Consider the following 19,711-nt stretch of genomic DNA (forward strand, 5'->3'; position numbering starts at 1 on the left):
ACTACCACCAAATCCTACTTTTCTGTATATCAGTAACAGTGCTTGAAACATACTTAAATGGTAAGTGACAAAAAAAAGTGACACTAAGTTTTCAAATACATTTTCTTTTGTTTTTTCGAGACAGGGTTTCTCTGTGTAGCCCTGACTGTCCTGGAACTTAACTCTGTAGACCAAGCTGCCCTCAAACTCACAGAGATCACCTGCCTCTACCTTCTGAGTGCTGGGTGTCATCACAGCCAGCTGAAATAGATTCCTTAACATTGGAATTACTAAATTTGTTCTTGTTCCTCCTTAGCTTGATCATGGTACCTACCCCTCAGTGTTGTAAGAATCTGTATGCTTGTTTCCTGCTAACCAGAGGTCATGGGAGCTCTGCTTTACAGCACTGCTGTTCGCTGTGTATTTCAAAAAAACTTCGTATGGCTTTCTTAGAAATGGAGCATCAGAATGTGCTGTGATTAGAACTGAAGGCTGATTAAAATTATGGTTTACCTTCTTTGATAAACTTGGTTAGCCCTTGTCAAAATGAGACCAGCTAAAGGAACCAGCAGAGAAGATGATATATTGTAACTGAAGTGACATTAAGAGCACTGTAAGGAAGTGCTGGGAACTGGGTAGTTTATTATCTTACCATAGGAAATAATCTCTATTTTGCTATGAGAAATAATCTTCCAGAATAGGTTTAAGATATATCTTTATTTTTTCCCTATGTGTAGTTTAATCCTTTATAAGGACTTTAAAACAGTTACCTGGTATTTATTCAATTATTTACTTATTTTAGGCAGGAAGATTTTGAGTTTCATGCCAGGCTGGGGCTACATAGTGAGCTCAGTATGAGTCTGGGTCTCAAAAACTAAAACAAAGCAAATTATATCATTTAACTATCTGCTGGTCCCCGTTGTTTGTAATAAGTCAGCACTCAGGTAGACATTGTAGCTCACCCCTGCAATAACAAAACTCAGAAGTCTGAGTCAGGATTGCCCCAAGTTCAAAACCACCTAGGGCTTGAAAGTGAGCCCTGTCTAAATATGCTGTTCCACTGGCTATGTGTCATTTCTTGGGTTGTGTTTAAGGTTTCTTTCCCTGGTTTATAGCAGTTAGACTATATTGGGCTTCTATATAGTTTTCCTTAAATATGTAAATTTGTATCTTTTACTAACTTGGGGGGAAAATTTAGTCACAGTTCTATCAGGTTTGTTTTTATCAACCCACTTCTCTGCCCTGTTTTCTGGTCTCTAAATTCGAGTACATTAAAGCTTTTGGTACTGCCTACTAGACTCTGAGGATCAGATTGCTTTATCTTTAAGATCACTTACTTCTTTACTTCCTACTGGTGATAAGGGTGACCAACAGATTTTTTTTGTTTTGGATGTTTTAGTTCTTAAATAGAAAAATGTTGTAAGCAAAGTTCATACATAAATATATTGTACTTACTTCCTGAGAAGTCCAAGTATATCCACCCTTACACTCAGTGGCTGCTTTCAGACCCCTGTTGCTAGTTCTAGTAGCTAAGGCATGTTTGCCTTGTTCTCCATTGGTTGCCTTTTTCTTAAATGTGGCATTTAGATGTGATTAAGGACAGGAATGACATGTAGAAAGCCTGGGTTCTTTTATGTTCCCCAGTGGATAATGGTGCCTGGTTTGTTTTAGGGAACAGTTCATTTGACTGAACCCAAACTATAAACCCAGGGACCTCAGCTGGGTCATTAGCCTGAGCCTGGCTCTGAGTGTCTCTCTCATGCATGTAGTTCAGAGATCAAACTGGTGCACAGATGGTACACAAGGTTAGGCTTCTGACTCGTGAGTCCCTCTTTTCCCGGGAACTACTCTGTCCTATCAGAAAGTAGGCATGTTTGTGCGTTTGTATGCTCTCATTTGTGTCTTCACTGTCTAGAAAGCCAAGCTAGTAGTAACATGGTTTGCATGCTTTAATAAAGGAATAAGTTAGAATTTGTTTTCATTCTTCATCTTTTTAATTAATGAAGGTGTTTCTCGCTTAGATGTTTATTTTCCCATCCCTAATTTTGTGTGTAAATTAATATTTCCTAAGTCTAAATCATTTGAGATGTTTTCTAGAAACTGTAATGTGAAAGCAACTTTACAGTAAAACTTTGATTCAGTGAGTGTTGCATCTTTTGCAAACCCAGATTTGGTCTAGACGTGGCCTGAGAATACAGTAGTTAACTTCAGAGTTCTCAACCCTTTAGAGGTCACTTATAAATGTCACATAGGAAAAAGCAGTTTGCCGATGTGATTTTTTAACATATGAAGAATGGTCAGGGAAACTTTTTAAGTGAGTGGCATTTGATAGGTGAATTTGAGGAAGTAAATGAGAGAGCCTTCACGTACCTGTGGGGAAATGTTAAAGGCAAGTCCAAAATCCTTAAAGGAAAAACATGGCTGGCTCCTTTGAGAACATAGCAGCCCGTTAGCAGCTGACGGAACAGGACTGTGGTAGGGAATGAAGTCAGAGGATGGAGGCCTATTGTGTGCAGGCTGGAGGCGCGAAGACTGTGTGTGGGGAAAGACGGGGTGTGGCAGGCGTGGGCACTGACACACAGTGCAGTGGAGACGGGACCGCTGCTAGGCTTACGGTAGTAGCTAAGGTGGATTAAGGTGGCTCGGGCAAAAGCAGGAGTGGTGAGAAAGATAGTCAGGCACAACACACTTTTGCAAATAAAGACAACAAAACTTGGTGATGGATAAACATGCAACAAGAGAAGAAACACCTACGTGAGCGATACGATGGAAAACTGAAGTAGAAGATAGTTATTTTGCATAGAGGAGTTTAAGAACTAAGTATAAAGCAAAGTATTTAAAAATGCAGCATTAAGTCTTAGATAAAACACAGCTTTTTGGGGGCGGCAGGGTTTCTCTGTGTAGCCTTGGCTGTCCTGGACTCCCTTTGTAGACAGGCTGACCTCAAACTCATAGTGATCTGCCTGCCTCTGCCTCCTGAGTACTGGGATTAAAGGCGTGCGCCACCATGCTCGGATCACATAATCTTTTATAGAACCACATTCTCAGGTTCTTAAAGGTTTTAAGTAAAACCAGTAAAGTTTTGTGCGCTCTCTCCTGTATAATCATGAAGAAAGGTTAGTGCTCCCTGAGTGTCCATAAAGAAGGAGGAAGGCAGCCTCCCAGCAGTTTCCTAATGGGTGGGTTCTGCACTGCCATTGTAGAGCATATAGGTATAGCAGGGTTAGATCAGTCCACATTCGCTATTAGAAATGGAATTATGTAGCGCTGTATGGAAGTCATTAAGCCTAAGTAATACTTCTAGTTATGTTGTTAGGTGCTAGGGCACACACCCTTCACACTGTAATTATAAATCCACAGCAGTTCCCATTAATTTTTTTTTTTCTTTCACAGAAAATGCTTGGCCAGAAGAGAGGAGTACTAATTCCACTCAGGCCTAGAATTGCCTATTGAGATAGTCCTGAGCAGGCGACACACGAATGGCCCAAGGAAGCCACCAAATTGATTTTCAGGTTTTACATGACCTGCGACAAAAATTCCCTGAAGTGCCTGAAGTTGTTGTATCCAGGTGCATGTTACAGGTTAGTGTTCAATGGTTTCTGGATTTATCAATACAGAATGCTAATTTTAATATTAGTCTGGTGGCCTTTAGATATTGGAGGAAACCTCTTTGTTGGTATTACTGTGTTGTAATGAAAAGAAGTGGCCTTTGGTGTCGCATAGGAACATGGCCTCTGGCAAAATGGGCCTCTCAGTGCCTGCCTGTGTAGATAGGGAGCTGAGTGGGTTCTGGTGCGCCTGTGTGCTAGCTATGGCCGTGCTCCTATCCCGTCATCCTGTGTGCTAGCTGTGGCCGTGCTCCTATCCCGTCATCCTGTGTGCTAGCTGTGGCCGTGCTCCTATCCCGTCATCCTGTGTGCTAGCTGTGGCCGTGCTCCTTTCCCGTCATCCTGTGTGCTAGCTGTGGCCGTGCTCCTTTCCCGTCATCCTCTTGTCATATTTTTAAAATCCCAGATCTTTGTATATAAAAAAAATTTTTTTCAAGTCATTAAGGAGTCATAAAACTTAAAACTTGTTCTTCTCTTGCAAGCATTTGTCAAAACCCTGTTTGCATGTCAGCTTCCTATCTCTGACATGAGGGATTTCTATGAACAGTACATAAGTTCTCAATTGTAAAGAAAAAATGTTTTACATTTCTAAGTTTACAAGTTTTCCAATTAATCTTTCCAATTTCTACATTGTTCTTAGTATAGAAAATTCTAGAAATCCATAATTCAAAATATTACTAAATATTTAGTGGTAGTTCTAGCTGGACATTTCCATATTTAACCTGGAAATCTTTCTAACAAAAAGTATTCTAGGGATCCTTCAAAATTTGACAGGTTATTTTTAAAATTTGATAATTATGAAGTTTTTATCAAGTATATTTTATAGAGATTACATATATTTTTCCACATCCTTATCATCTCTTATCTGTACTTGTAATTGCCTTGAGCCTTAGCCTAGTTTAAATCTCTTATCTTCCTTTCTAAATAAAGATATTACTCTTTCTTGGCCTTTTGGCTAAGGTCAACTGTAAATACAGATTGCTATATATTTGCCTTCTTAAAATTTGTTTTTCATGTTCTTCAAGATGAATTTTGGGTGTCTTGACTATAATACACTGGTCTATAGTCTGGAATCCCAGCTTACTCTATAGCCTGATGTCTTATGAAAAACTCTCCACTATAGTTATCCTCAGGTACATGAAATTCCCTCCAAACTTGGTTCTTTTATATAATGGAATAAGGAGGCTTGAGTTCAGGTAACAGTAATATCTTTAACCCTCATTTTTAACCCTTTTTTTTTAACTGTTTGATGAGAATTAAAATAAAAGTATAATCAAGGTAAATGCATGGCTCAGTTCTAATAAGAGTAACAGTAATAGAAGTTCGCCATTATAAATATTTGGTGAATAATAAGTCAATAGTTCACATTTATCAGTATAGAATGTATCAGAAAAATGAAAGGTGAGAAAAAGGAAGTGTCTTGGGCTTCTGTTGTTTTGATAAAGACCATAACCAAAAGCAGCTTGGGAGAAGAGGGTTTAATATCATTTTACGCTTGTAGGTCTGTCACAGTCCATCACTGAGGGAAGGAACTCAAAGGAGGAACTCTAGGCAGGAACTGAAGCAGAAGCCATGGAGGTGTGTTGCACACTGGCTTATTCAGGTTGCTTTCTGAAACACCTGTGACCACCTGCCCAAGGCTGGTACCCTCCAACATCAGTCATCAGTCAGGAAAATGCCCTATCAACTTGCCTATAGGCCAATCTGATGGGTCCAGTTCCCTCCCCCAGATATGTCCAGGTTTGTGTCAAGTTGATAAAAATCAACCAGCATAAAAAGTAATATTTGGTGAATAATAGGAGACTGGGAGTCAGAGTTTTAAGGAGGAGGGAAAGGAGCAGAGATGGGGAAGAGGGATAAGTCTTCCCTTAGAACCCAAGTCTAACTTTTCAAATCAAGTAGAAGGTAAAGCTTTGTAGGAAATAAAGCCATACTAACGGTATTCAGAGAGTCATTGAAAAACTAATAGGAAAATAATGTAGGTTCTTTAACAAATTTCACAGACTTGATATTGAAATTACTATCTAGACTTATGGAGCTTCCCCGTCCACACTGGCATGTTGACTACTTGGTCGCTGTGCAGATCTGATTAAGGCAGCCATATTGTTACGGTTTCATGGGCGTAGCTCCTTGTCAGGCTAGAAGATACTGTCTCACAGCAGGCATCCTGATCCTCTGGCTCTTAGGTCTCATCATCCCTTCTTCCATGGTGAAGGGGTTCTGTTGTAAATGTACCAGTTGATACGGGGCACCCCACACACAGATGGTTGTTCTCTGCATCTTGACCAGTAGTAGATTTCTGTAGTGGTCTCTGTCTGTTGCAGAAAGAAGCTGCTTTGATGAGGGGTGAGAGCTACACCTACCTGTAGCTTTGTATAAATACTGAGGCTTTAGCTGGGGTATTATAAACCTAACTGTCCTTGGCTGGAGAGGTATAGGCCTTAGAGAACTGACTACTGCTGTTTTCTAAAACTGTCTACCTGGTTGAGTTACAGGGGAAAGCTCAGTTTATTTGTCATTACGTCTTCCCAGGCTCAAAGATTGCTGCATACATGGTTGATGTCCAATAAGTATTTTTGTGGGTGATTTATGGCCAATGCTGTGGTACTTTATTTACAAATACTTTGTTTGGAGTTTTGCCTTTCTGTCTTGTTCTCTGGGATGGGTGATTGTGGTGCTCTGTTGGAGGCAGAGACATGGACTCGGTGCCTTTGGTGGCTACTTTGTTATTTGTCATCTGTAGATGAATGTTTTATAAAGGAGGAAGCATAGGTATAGTTGAGATGACTTGTTACTAGGTTTTTTAAAGCACTAAAAATTAAGTGGCCTTTAGTTTAAAAGAATTTGAGGAACAAGTGACTATATAAATACTGACTTATTTTCTAGGTAGTTTGAGGAACTTCGCATTTTATCATTTCACTTTCAAAAGAAATTTAATTAAACCTTATTATATTCTTAAGTTGATTACTTTGTTAATATAAGATTTGTATTTTTCGTTAGACTGCACTTTGGGTTTTTTTTTTTTAATTTATTCAGATTACATCTCAATTGTTATCCCATCCCTTGTATCCTCCCATTCCTCCCTCCCTCTTGCTTTCACCCTATTCCCCTCCCCAAGGTCTGTGACCGAGGGAGACCTCCTCCCTGATTGGTCATAGGTTATCAAGTCTCATCTTGGTAGCCTGCTTATTCTTTCTCTAAGTGCCAGCAGGCCTCCCCACCATGGGGAAGTGATCAAATATGGGGCACCAGAGTTCATGTCCGAGTCAGTCCTCGCTCTCCACTCAACTGTGGAAAATGTTTTGTCCATTGGCTAGATCTGATGAGAAGGAGTTTAATGTTTGTTGCATGTATTGTCCTTGGTTGGTGCAGTAGTTTGAGCAGAACCCCTGGGCCCAGATCTGCACATCATGATCTTCTTCTTATAGGTTTCTAGGACCCTCTGGATCCTTCTATTTCCCCATTCTCCCATACTTCTCTCACCTAGAGTCCCAAAGGATATCCTCATAATTATCCCAGACTCCTGGTAAGTGTAGACTTTCATGGGACATGCCTCTTGGGCTAGTGTCCAGATATAAGTGAGTATATACCATGTGAGTCTTTCTGTTTCTGGGTTAGCTCACTCAGTATGATCATTTCTAGTTCAGTCCATTTGTCCACAAATTTCAGGATTTCCTTGTTTTTAATAGCTGAGTAGTATTCCATAGTGTAAATGCACCACAGTTTCTTTATCCATTCTTCAACTGAGGGACACTTAGGCTGTTTCAGGTTCTGGCTATTATGAATAAGGCTGCTATGAACATGGTTGAGCATATACCCCTGTTGTATGCTGGAGCATCTTCTGGGTATATTCCAAGGAGTGGAATAGCTGGGTCTTGAGGAAGCCCTATTCCTAGTTTTCTGAGATAGCAACAGATAGATTTCCAAAGTGGTTATACAAGTTTGCATTCCCACCAGCAGTGAAGGCGTGTTCCCCGTTTTCCATATCCTTGCCAGCATGTGCTGTCACTTGAGTTTTTGATCTTATAGGCTGCACTTTGAATGAGTCCATTTTACTAAGTATCTTCTTAGACAGTGTTTTGGTTTGCATTTATGTGTTACTATAAGTTTTTCCATTATACTAATAGTAAGAATTAATAACTCAAGCATATACATAAAATTGTTCTCAAATCAAAAGCTCTAAGCCTCTTGTGATGCTGTGTTAGTTGTGTAGTATTGCTGTGGTAATGATAGTCTATGTGTTCACTTCTCATGACTAAAACTGACCTGTTCTTGTTTTTCTCTCCAGAACAATAATAACCTGGATGCCTGCTGTGCTGTTCTCTCTCAGGAGAGTACAAGGTATCTTTATGGTGAAGGAGACCTGAATTTTTCAGATGAGTCTGGAATTTCTGGTCTACGCAATCACATGACTTCTCTCAACTTGGACTTGCAGTCACAGAATGTTTACCACCATGGAAGAGAAGGAAGCAGAGTGAATGGAAGTAGGGCTTTAACACACAGCGTTAGTGATGGACAGCTTCAAGGTGGGCAGTCCAACAACGAACTGTTTCAGCAGGAGCCACAGACAGCACCAGCTCAAGTTCCTCAAGGCTTTAATGTTTTTGGAATGCCCAGTACATCTGGCGCTTCAAATTCAACACCGCATCTTGGATTTCACCTAGGCAGCAAAGGGACATCAAACCTCTCTCAGCAAACTCCAAGGTTTAATCCTATTATGGTAACTTTAGCCCCAAACATACAGACTGGTCGTAGTACTCCTACATCTTTGCACATACATGGTGTACCTCCACCTGTACTTAACAGTCCACAGGGAAATTCTATCTATATTAGGCCTTATATTACAACTCCTAGTGGTACAGCTCGGCAGACACAACAGCATTCTGGCTGGGTATCTCAGTTTAATCCCGTGAACCCTCAGCAAACCTATCAACCTTCCCAGCCTGGTCCTTGGACTACTTATCCTGCATCCAATCCTTCGCCACATACCTCAACCCAACAGCCGAATCAGCAGGGCCACCAGACCTCTCATGTCTACATGCCTATCAGCTCGCCAACTACTCCACAACCGCCAACAGTCCATTCGTCTGGTAGCTCTCAGTCTTCTGCTCATGGCCAATATAACATTCAGAATATTTCAACAGGACCTCGAAAAAACCAGATAGAAATCAAACTTGAACCCCCACAAAGAAACAGTTCTTCGAAATTGCGTTCTTCTGGACCTCGAACTGCCAGCACTTCCTCGTTGGTCAACAGCCAGACCTTAAATAGAAATCAGCCCACTGTTTACATAGCTGCCAGTCCTCCAAGTACTGATGAGATGATCTCACGTAGTCAACCCAAGGTCTATATTTCAGCCAATGCCACCACAGGAGATGAGCAGGGCTTGCGGAATCAACCTACACTCTTCATATCCACCAACTCGGGGGCATCTGCAGCCTCCAGGAACATGTCTGGCCAAGTGAGCATGGGCCCTGCCTTTATCCATCACCACCCTCCCAAAAGCCGAGTATTAGGTGGGAACTCTGCAACATCTCCTCGAGTGGTGGTCACTCAGCCCAACACAAAGTATACTTTCAAAATTACAGTTTCTCCCAATAAGCCCCCTGCAGTTTCCCCAGGGGTGGTCTCCCCTACCTTTGAACTTACAAATCTTCTAAATCATCCTGACCATTATGTAGAAACAGAGAATATCCAACACCTCACGGACCCCACTTTAGCACATGTGGACAGAATGAGCGAAGCGCGGAAACTGAGTATGGGATCTGATGATGCTGCCTACACGCAAGGTAATGCTAATGGTAAAGGACAGGACCGGGTGACTTCACCACAGGATGGGTACCTGCATGCCTTCTCTTCTGTCTTACTTGTTTTACAGTTCTAGCCTTGCATTCTTCCACTTGACTCTAGTATATCCCTGGCCCAACTTCCATCTTCAAATGTCGCAAATAATATTATCTTAATATTTGAAAGTATTCGTGTGAATTTTAATTTAAATTTTATGGTCAAAATCGTAGAGTTTTATAGTTAATAGCTCTTCAGAATCAACTTTACCTTGTTTGTTTTTAGATAATTTTTAAATTTCTTTTGTTTTATATGAATGGTGTTTTACCTGCCTGTATGTTTGTGTACCATGCACTTGGCTGGTGCCCACAGAGGTCAGAAGAGGTCGTCATATCCCCTGGAACTGGAGTTAAGAATGGGTGTGAGCCATCATGTGGATGACTGACCCCAGGTCCACTGCAAGACTTCATAAGTGCTCTCCCCTGCAGAGCCATCTCTCCAGCCCCATGATCCTTTTCTCGTACATTGGCTTTATGACTACATTTCATAGAGGAATCTGACTCTTTAGTCTTGTTTTAAACTAATATGTACTAAGTGACTCTTCATCCAAGTTAGGGTGTAGTGTTTTCCAATTCCATAATTCTCTATAGAGATTTCAAAATACCAGGTGCCCGTGTCTCAGCTTAAACTTACACAGTTAGCAGTCTTGATAGAGTGAGCTGATGCATGTGAGTATTGTAGGTGACGGTGGGTGATTCTGTTTGTGCTAGACATTACAGCAGAATTGCTACCATCCCAATGCCTGTGACAAACAGTTTTACTTTGAGCAATGCCTCGTTGCTGTAGATACTGGCTTTCCCACCAACACTAAGTTCCTCTTCCATCAGCCTTGTTCTGTCTCCTGACAGAATGGCATAGCTTCCTGTTGGCTAATTTTTAAATATAGAGCAAAGTTTTTATGAAGATAAACTATGATAGGTAAAATAAAGAAGGCATTCACCTTTAACAGGACATTATAAATATTTGTTTATATTTAACTTAAGAAAACAAAATGTTCCTTAAATATACTTCCTCCATATTTTTTTATTCCCCAATCTTTATAGAATCTACTACAATCAAGTTTTCCCCCAGTGCAGTTACCCAAAAGCAGGAAAGGTCTCTGGCGATACATTGTCACATGCTCAGTAGTCATCTTTGAGCCTTCATCTCCCTTCTCTGGAGATGAGCCACCCTCTTCTCCATGGCACATTGCATTTCACATCTAGTGTCCCCACTGTTTTTATCCTGTGCAATTCTCCCTGTCCCTGCCTCGCCTCTCTGCTCTCTACTTCTTTGGTCCTAGTGAGATCAGAGTCCCCTGGCTTACTATTAATACAACTCTTAACCTCTTTTCTATCTGTTTGTTCTTGGAGTGATCTCATTTGGTCTCTTAATTTTTGTTATTTATTTAAACAAGATAGTCCTATATAGTCCTGCTCTGCCCAAGACAAAATCCTCCTGCCTCAGTTCCCAAGTGCTGAGGTTGTGGGCCTCTGCCACCATGCCCCTCCGCCTCCTGATTTTAAATAACACTATGTACACTCATGACCCCATGTTGGTAACTCTAAGCCAGATTTCTTCCCTGAGTTCAAGGCACCTTATCTGCACAATAGCCCTGCATTGGAATGTTTGGTGGGTTTCCCAAATTTAGTGGGTCTTAAAACAACCTCTGACTTTGGCACCAGTTTATTCTTCTCTTAGTCAGTTACTAACAGTTGAATTTTCTAATGATGAGAATAAACCTTGGAAACATCGTTGGCGCCCTTATTTCACATTCACATCTTATTTGACTGAAAGTCCTATCACCTAGCCTTCCAAGGATATCCAGAATCCTGTCTTCCTACCCACATAGTCCCTGTTTTCATCTAATGGCCACCACCTCTCAGAGGAGTGTGGTGGTGGCAGCACCCAGCCCTCACCCTCGCCTTCTTGTGGTGCTTGCAGCCCAGCAGCCAGGGCAATGCTGTGCAAAGCTGCATCAGGTCCTGTCACGGCGCAGTTTGACAGTTGTCTGTTGACAGTAAAAGCTCTCAAACCTTCATGCCTGCCATCCCTTCTCATCTACTTTTTGGCTTCTCTGTTTTGAATGTTTTTCCTTTTTTACCTATGTGTAGTTGTATGTGATTATGTCCACATATGTGTGCTTATGTGCATGTATATGTGGGTAGGAATGCATGTGCTGCAGCATTTGAATGGAGGTCAGAGGACTCACTTGAAGTCAGTTTTCTCCTTTGACCTTTACATGGTTTGGGGAATCAATCTCGGGTTATCAAGTTACCAATGTCAAGCACTTTGCCCACTGAACCATCTGGCTGGCCCTGCTTTTTTTTTCGTTCAGTCACTACCTTTTCTTCCTCTGGCCTTTGTAGGTTCCCCTAAACATAGAAGAAAGATATCCCTTGGGCCTTTGTACTTGCTGTTCCTACTGTTTGATATTCCTGAGAACCCACTGAGCTATAAGCTACATTCCTCTTTCCCCTTGATCAAGACCACCAGAGAGGAAGCTGTTGAAAAGTAGAGGAGCTGTCTCCTCCTCCTCCTCCTCCTCCTCCTCCTCCTCTTCCTCATCCTCCTCTTCCTCATCCTCCTCTTCCTCCTCCTCCTCCTCCTCCTCCTCCTCCTCCATAGTGACTGGCTCTGATAGAGAGAGAAGAAAACACTCCTCATTCAGACCCCTGTCATCGGGGAAGAAAGATACATACTGAGTGTATGAATAGCCAAGGCTCAGCAAACTAGCACAGCTGCCAAAGAGTTTCTCAGCCTCTCCTCCAGCAACCTAAGAGTAATTTAGATGACAAACTGTTGTTTAAAAACTTATATCCATAAAATTGTATTTTGATAATACTTTAGTCTTATTTAGTTATGCTTATGATTCTATCAGCCTATTAGTATTAACAGAAGCTTTGATTTTTTTTTTTTTGAGCGAAGGCCTTAACTTTGAACCTAAAATAGAAATTCAAGTCTAAAAAATTATGAGTTGAAAATAAGTTTATTGAGTTTTGTGTTTCTCATTCCTTATCATTTTTCACCAGTACTTTCTTACAAATCACAGCACTCCTGTTTGAGAGTTAATAATTCTGGTTATGATACAAATTCGATGACTTTTTAAAGAAAATATAATTTAAATTAGTTATAGTTTTAAATTGGTACTTGATTTAATTTTATGAAGTACCCTACATAGAACTTTGTTTTATGTTATTATGTAATCATGTTATTAAGTAATCATCTCAGTAATTACAAATTGCCATCAAACTGCTTATGATTTGGTTTTGGGTTCTTTTTTTTTTTTTTGCTTTGTTTTTTTGTTTTGTTTTAGTGAGTCTACCTGTCAGCTCCTCCTATTCCTGTTTGGTGTCCCTCTTAGAGTTTAAGAGATCCTTAAGTGGTACAGAACTCTATACTCGGGGCTACTAGTCCACTTACCCACCCAGCACGGTCATGCAGGAGCCACAGCATGTGCAGGTCCATTCTGTAGCCGCCTTCTGAGGCAGCATGCCCCATCTGTGGAGAGCTCTGCTTAGCAAGCTTCTCTTAAAACTAATACCTTGCTGGATAGGGGTGGCACACACCTTTAATCCCAGTACTCCGGAGGCAGAGGCAAGTAGATATCCGTGAGTTCAAGGCCAGCCTGATCTACACGGTGAGTTCCAGGACAGCCATGGCTACACAGAGAAACCCTGTCTGGAAAAACCAAAAAGAAAAATAATATTTTAAAAGTACTATGAAAGTAATATGCAAATCATTCAAAAGGTCTGACAAAAAAAGCAGAGTAAATATGTCTCCACCTCTAACAATTTAACTGTTAAATGCAATCTTTATAAACATTTTTCTTTTTATATTCACTCATAAGTATGCATGCATGCCTATATATACACACATAAGCACATTTTGGTATATACTACATACATATGGTTATTTGTAAACACATGGAGGGTTAAATGATCACATCTAACTACAGGTTGGTAAATTGGACCTGTCAGGATTACATCTATACTGCAGAAATACAAACTTTTTCTTACTAAACAATACAGTATAGCAGCTTTTTATGTAGTATTTATATGATACGAGGTTTTATCACAAATAATGCAAACCCTATTTAAATTATATATAGGGTGTGCTTATGTATATATATATATAAACACTTTTCTTTCAAAACAGGATCTTTCTCTGTAATACCCACATAAGTTTTGAATCCATGCTCTTCCTGCCCCATCCTCCATAAAATGTCATTACATATTAGCTGGTGGGCTCTGGTCTGCATCGTCTCTACCCAAGAACCATATGAAAAAGTTCCAGCTCTGCTCCATGACAAGAGAAATACTAGTAAATCAGCCAAGCCCCTAACTTCTACTGGGAGAGTTCTTTGGGTAACGCAGATCCCATAGCCACACCCAGCTCTAAGTAAACTGCAGTTTGCCATCGTACCATGTGACGGCACAGCAATGTGGCTGGCGTCTATGTGAAGCGTCCTAGACTTATTGTGCTAGTCTCTGCGCCTCATTTATGAGCAGAGAGCACTTTGACAGTGTTTGCAAGAACTTTCTTCCCCCTTCTACCAAGTGGCTGAATGATTGGAAAGAAAATGCTTCCTTGTTCTGTCACATTAAAATGTATTGTGTAGATTTTGTTTTAACTCGTCTGTGAGGGGGGATGAGTGTCTTCGGGAGCATGCCTGTTTTTAAGGGACTTGGTGTACTTTCTTCTAACTTGCAGTGACTATGACTATGTTCATTTAAATGCTTTACTTTTGTGTATTCTGATTTGCTGTCTTTACCCCTTCTGGTTTGTGGTGTTCATGTCATAGTTAAAAAGCCTTTCCCTGTCATCCCACAATGTGGAACAGCAGACAGCAGAAGCTGTGTGCTCTGTTTCCCTTGAGCTGCAGTGATACTCCTTGTCACCACAGTGAGCTGGCCTCATGACATTCCCTCATGCCTGAAGCCTGCTGCTGTGTCTCATTTCAAAGGAGAGATTTCTCTAAGCTGTAAGCATCCTAATGTCTGAAGTAAGCGTTAGATGGCGTCTGTGCCTCAGTGCAGAGTCCTAAGTTATGTTCAAATAATGGCAACAAGTCAGGCAGTGCCTAGCAGAGGCCTCGCCAGCTGTGGTAAAAGACTAGCCGGTGCTAGTCCTGACTGGAAATGACTAGCCGGTACTAGTCCTGACTGGAAATGACTAGCCGGTGCTAGTCCTGACTGGACAGGATGTGCATGTGCGGGGCCTCCACACTGTCTCAGTTGTGTCTTGTTGTGTCTGTTCTTCAAATTACAGGCCATGCTGCAAGATGTGATTTCAGCTAGCCTTAAAAATGGCAAAACAGATGAAAGCAGAATGCTTTAAAAAGCTACCATCTTTGAATCTTTTGTGATTCACTTACCAAATAAATGTCTAGTGGTAATGCAGCAATGTATAAAACAGAATCAGTCTTTGTTGCCAACAATTGAAGTCCAAAAGAATTTAGATTTATTTTAAAAGCTGACATTGTACTTTCTACATTCTAACTTGAGTATGACTTAGTCATATATCTAATTTAGGCACATTAAATTATATAAATTTAAGACTTGAGAAATCAGTACCCTCCACATTTTAGTGATAAAAATCTTTTCAAAAATAATAATTCTAAAATCTTTATCAATATGTGGGACATTTTACAATGGATAGTCTTTAATAAGTACATTCTCTTCTAATAGTTTTAAGTTTTATGTTTCTGGTAGAATTAGGTGTTACTTAAAGTGCCTAAAATTATTAAAACTAACCCTATCTAGAACTTGAATGAAGAAATACTCATGTCTATCAGAAGCTGGCAGAGGTTGAGGCAAGGCAGCTCTCCCTAGAGACACTGTTGGGAAGGCCCTGGTGACTGGCCGGCCAGTGTGGTTGTCGCAGCAGCAGAAGGAAGCGTGTGCTCAAATTGCTTTTATCCGTTATTTGGTTTTGACAGAAAGAGGACTTAAAGGCAGCTGAATATGTCCTGTGGCCTTCCCACTCTTTTTCAGAGTCCTGTTGTGCCCTAGTCACCCGCTACTGTAAACACCCAGGGCAGGAAGGCGCAACTTCTCAGCTTATTAAAGCAATGGATGAGTGGAATGTTTCTCACATAAACTGCATACATCTGAATTTTAAGAGTCGATGTTGTGGACTGGAGAGATTGTTCAGCAGTGATCTTATAGAGGACTTGGGTCCAGTTACCAGCACCCACACAGAGACTCACAGCCACTTGTAACTCCAGCTCCAGAGGACCCTCCACCCTCTTCCAACTTCTGCAGGCTGGAGGAATGCACATACACGCAGACAAAACAGTCATACGTATAAAATAAAATAAATATTTTTAAAATAAGATTACATTTATTGTGATCACTAATAACAGTTCAGATTTTTTGTTTTCTATATCTTTTGTGTCCTTTCTTGCCTACTAGGTTTAAGCATGTGTTCTTTATTTTTCTTTTTGTTATTTTAATTTAGAAACTGAGTATTTCATTTAGAAGGTGTACCTTCATTTGGCATTTAAGAACGGGTTCCGCATAGACTTAAGCATAGCCCTTTAAGGAAAACACAAGAGAAGATGGCCTTGGAGCTTTCTTTCCAAGACCATGACATGCTTCTCAGAGTTTGTGCTCCCAGTTCTTTTTTATTTTCTAGTATTTTAGTTTCACTTTGCTTTTATAATAATTTCTGCCATTCTCACACAGTCACCATAGTTGTATATATACACACACATACATATAATCAGTTCTTGATAGTTTTTTTTTTATCACATTTCATCCTTTTACATTAGGGTTTTTATTTTTCCTTTAAAAAAATTATTTCAGAAAAAAAAAATATTTTAGCATTTACCCGTGATTGAAAAATTCTTCCAGCCTTGAAAGTGTGCTTATTCATCGTACTCTGATGATTAAGTTAGGTGAACAAATTGTCCCATTATCTTCTAGAATTATATTTTTATTTTCTTCAGTTTTGGAAAATTTTTAACCAGTATCCTTCAAATCTTATCTTTTCTCCACACTCTCTGTCTGCCCCTAGAATTCCTTTTTAAATGAACAAACAACATTTACCAAGTGATACAGTCTGAAAAATGTGCCAGGTACCCAGTCTACCATGCAGGTTACCATGGAGTGCCCAGGTCTGTATGGTAATGCTACTGCATACCCAGGCGCTGGTATACCTACTAACTATAAGATGCAAGCCTGTATAGCATGTCATTGTACTGCACACTTCAGATAGTTGTAATTCAGTGGTTAAGTGTCTGTGTGTCTAAACATTCCTACATGTAGGAGGCACTAATACTGCAGGCTTAAGGTATGTTCTCACATCAGTCTATTCTCTGGGTAGCGTTATCCCAAGATGTCCTTCCAATCAAATGTCCCAAAAGATAAGGATCCTATGTCACAGGGCTGGCTCCAGGGGATTCACCAAGGTTGATAGTTTGATAAGCTTTCTCAGGTAGTTCAGCATTTATGATACAAGATTTATTGCTTCTTTTAGAAATCCTGCTAAAGTAGTTCCACAAAATGTAGTCTGAGAATGAGAAAGTAAAGTATTTGTTTATGTAAATGATAGTTTTTAATTTACAGTTTGAACAATTTGTTAATATTCATGTGGCTTGAAGTCAATCTTGTTTGTTACATACATCAAAATGTATTTACCCCATTTTTTATCCCCTTATAAGACGTCTGTACAATTGTCATGTTAGAATATCTCATGCGTGGGGCTAGAGAGATGGCTCGGAGGTTAAGAGTACTGACTGCTCTTCCAGGGTGCCTGAGTTCAATTCCCAGCAACCACCTGGTAGCTCACAACCATCTATTATGTGATCTGGTGTCCTTTTCTGACCTGCAGATGTACATATAGATGGAACACTGTATACATAATAAATAAAATAAAATCTTTAAAAAAAAAAAAAAAGGAATATCTCGTGTGACCAGTGTGTCACACTAGAGGAAAGACTTGTCATTCCCAAGAGTAAGAGTCATGACCTAGCGAACAATTAGTACGTTAGCTCAGTATACTAGAACCCTCTAAAAGGGGTAGGCTGTAGACACTGTCTTCAGCAGTAATGGAGGCTTAACCCAACCACAGAAATCTTTAAGTGGACAGTATTTGCTTAAGTAACTAACAGTTTTCCAGGTTAGTGTTTTTTTACATTTTAAGTGCTTAGCAATACTTTGCTGTAATGTAGCTCTGGAATTCTTAGCAGACTGTCACAGAAATGCATGTCTGCTTAAGGGTTAGCTGCTGGAGTGGGTGGGTCCTCACACTTGTGCTCACATTGCAGCTCTGCTGGTGCACCAGAAGGCCAGGATGGAACGGCTTCAAAGAGAGCTCGAGATGCAGAAGAAAAAGCTGGATAAACTCAAATCTGAGGTCAATGAGATGGAAAATAATCTAACTCGAAGGCGCCTGAAGAGATCAAATTCCATATCCCAAATACCTTCAGTAAGTCTTATGCAACTGCTGTGACCTCTGAGCTTAACCAGGAGAGCAGGCTGTCTGCCATAGTGTAAAGCTTGCTCTAGTTTTCTGCAAATGCTCTTAAGTCATACTTGTTTTTCTGTCCTTACCCTCCCCCTGCCAAACTCCATTCTTTCTTAACTGATAACATGAGAATCCAATACAAACCTTTTTTACATGGAATTATTTTTCAGCTCGAAGAAATGCAGCAGTTGAGAAGTTGTAATAGACAACTCCAGATTGACATTGACTGCTTAACCAAAGAAATTGATCTTTTTCAAGCCCGAGGTAAAGTTCAGTGCGTACTCAGCTGAAACTCATTGACTTGATCTGCCAACTCTTGTCCTGTGGCTGAGAACAGATTTACCTGTCACTGTCTCAGATGTTCAGCTTTGGAGCCAAGTAGCACCCAAGAACAGCTGGCTTTTTAGCCACCCTTCCCCCATAAGTATGTAGTTGGTTCAAGAAACAGATCCACTCAGTAAGTAGCCTTTGGATCTGCTGTAGCTTCTGCTGAGCCCTGTGGTAAGGGAGGACAGTGGTTGTGTATCTAGCTGCACGGTCAAAGGTCTGGCTTCTGTGTGTATAGAACCTGTTAACGGTTATTATTAATGGATGTGTTGGTGAAACTCTCCCCTTTTCCTTCTGCCTTTCAAGAACTGTATGTCATCCTCTCTGGCACTGCCTTGATTGCTACAGTAGAAAAAGACATAAGAGTATAGCTGTGTTCTGTAAACAGTGACAGGGCTTGGGACTTCCCCCCCCCCCACAATTAGTAACTAGCAATAATTTCTTATTGTAGTAAAAAGTACTTAGACTTAATTCAGTCCATAGAAAACATGAATAAAATTTCATCACTGAAACTTAATTCTGAAGTTGGGGAAGAAATAGAAATATATAAAACTTAAAAATGAGACAAAGGAAACTTAACAAAGGACTCTTGAGTCACATTTCTATGTATAATCCAGCATCCATTAAACAGAAAGATGATGGATTTTTCTTAAATTGATGTTAAAATGCCAGTAAGCTATCATTCTAGCTCGTCACGTAGAACCAAGGCTTGGCTTCTGATTCTTTCTCATGAGCATCAATTTCACTTCTTCCCAGTTTACCATTTGCCTCTGTTTATGAGTACTATCTTATACTTATATTTTGAGATGTTTTTGAAATCTTACATATAATTTGAAATTAAGAGGGTATTATTTAAAGCATTTCTTCTGTTTATTTTTAGAAAGAAATGCTTGCTTTAAAAATAAATTAAGTATTTTTGAGCTTTAAATATTGATATATTTACTTTTTATATATTTCAGGACCACATTTTAACCCCAGCGCTATTCATAACTTTTATGACAATATTGGATTTGTAGGCCCTGTGCCACCAAAACCCAAAGGTCAGTGTGTCCATTGAGTGTGAAAATTGTTACATTTTGGAAAGCAAAACCTTAGAAAATTTTTATTTTTTTTCAACTTTCCACTTTAGAATTCCACTTTGGCATTCTGGGTAAATTGTTAGGAAGATGTTTGCTTATTTTTATATTACATTCTGGGGCTTGGGGAGGATGTAAAGATGTAATGTATTTAACTTCTTAAGAATAATGTTTGAGGCCTTAGTGGCCACTATGTACTCCCAAAACAGAAAGTTTGGGTTTAAAACAAAGTATAAGGGTTTTCTTTAATTTTTTAAACAATGATAAGGAAGGCACCTTAGAAATTCAGGTTTTTTGAGAATGTTGTTCTGTATAACTCTAAGTAATATAGACTGAATTCCAGCTGAATTTCAGAAACTATTATCTAGTAACATTTTACAGCATTGACAGTCACAGAACAAGCTAAGACATGTTCAATAAGTCTGT

General features: G+C 40.0%; 1 protein-coding gene across 6 annotated transcripts in view; it reads left to right on the forward strand.

Moving 5' to 3' along the window:
* Window positions 1-19,711, forward strand: part of TAB2 (TGF-beta activated kinase 1 (MAP3K7) binding protein 2) — a 55,565-nt gene that overhangs the window by 30,892 nt on the left and 4,962 nt on the right. For 2 of the 6 annotated variants that reach the window (XM_084777078.1, XM_084777077.1), the window contains 5 exons: window positions 3,373-3,560; window positions 7,876-9,376; window positions 17,683-17,843; window positions 18,053-18,146; window positions 19,169-19,249. In XM_084777078.1, coding sequence (XP_084633204.1) covers window positions 3,459-3,560; window positions 7,876-9,376; window positions 17,683-17,843; window positions 18,053-18,146; window positions 19,169-19,249 — 1,939 coding nt within the window. In that variant the 5' untranslated portion in view covers window positions 3,373-3,458. Of the gene's footprint in view, window positions 1-3,372; window positions 3,561-5,088; window positions 5,166-7,875; window positions 9,377-17,682; window positions 17,844-18,052; window positions 18,147-19,168; window positions 19,250-19,711 lie in introns of those variants that run through there. The other 4 variants (XM_084777080.1, XM_084777079.1, XM_084777081.1 and 1 more) reach the window with 4 other exon arrangements.

The sequence above is a fragment of the Acomys minous genome, assembly GCF_964271855.1.
Source record: "Acomys minous genome assembly, chromosome: 3".
In the NCBI taxonomy this organism is placed as follows: domain Eukaryota; kingdom Metazoa; phylum Chordata; class Mammalia; order Rodentia; family Muridae; genus Acomys; species Acomys minous.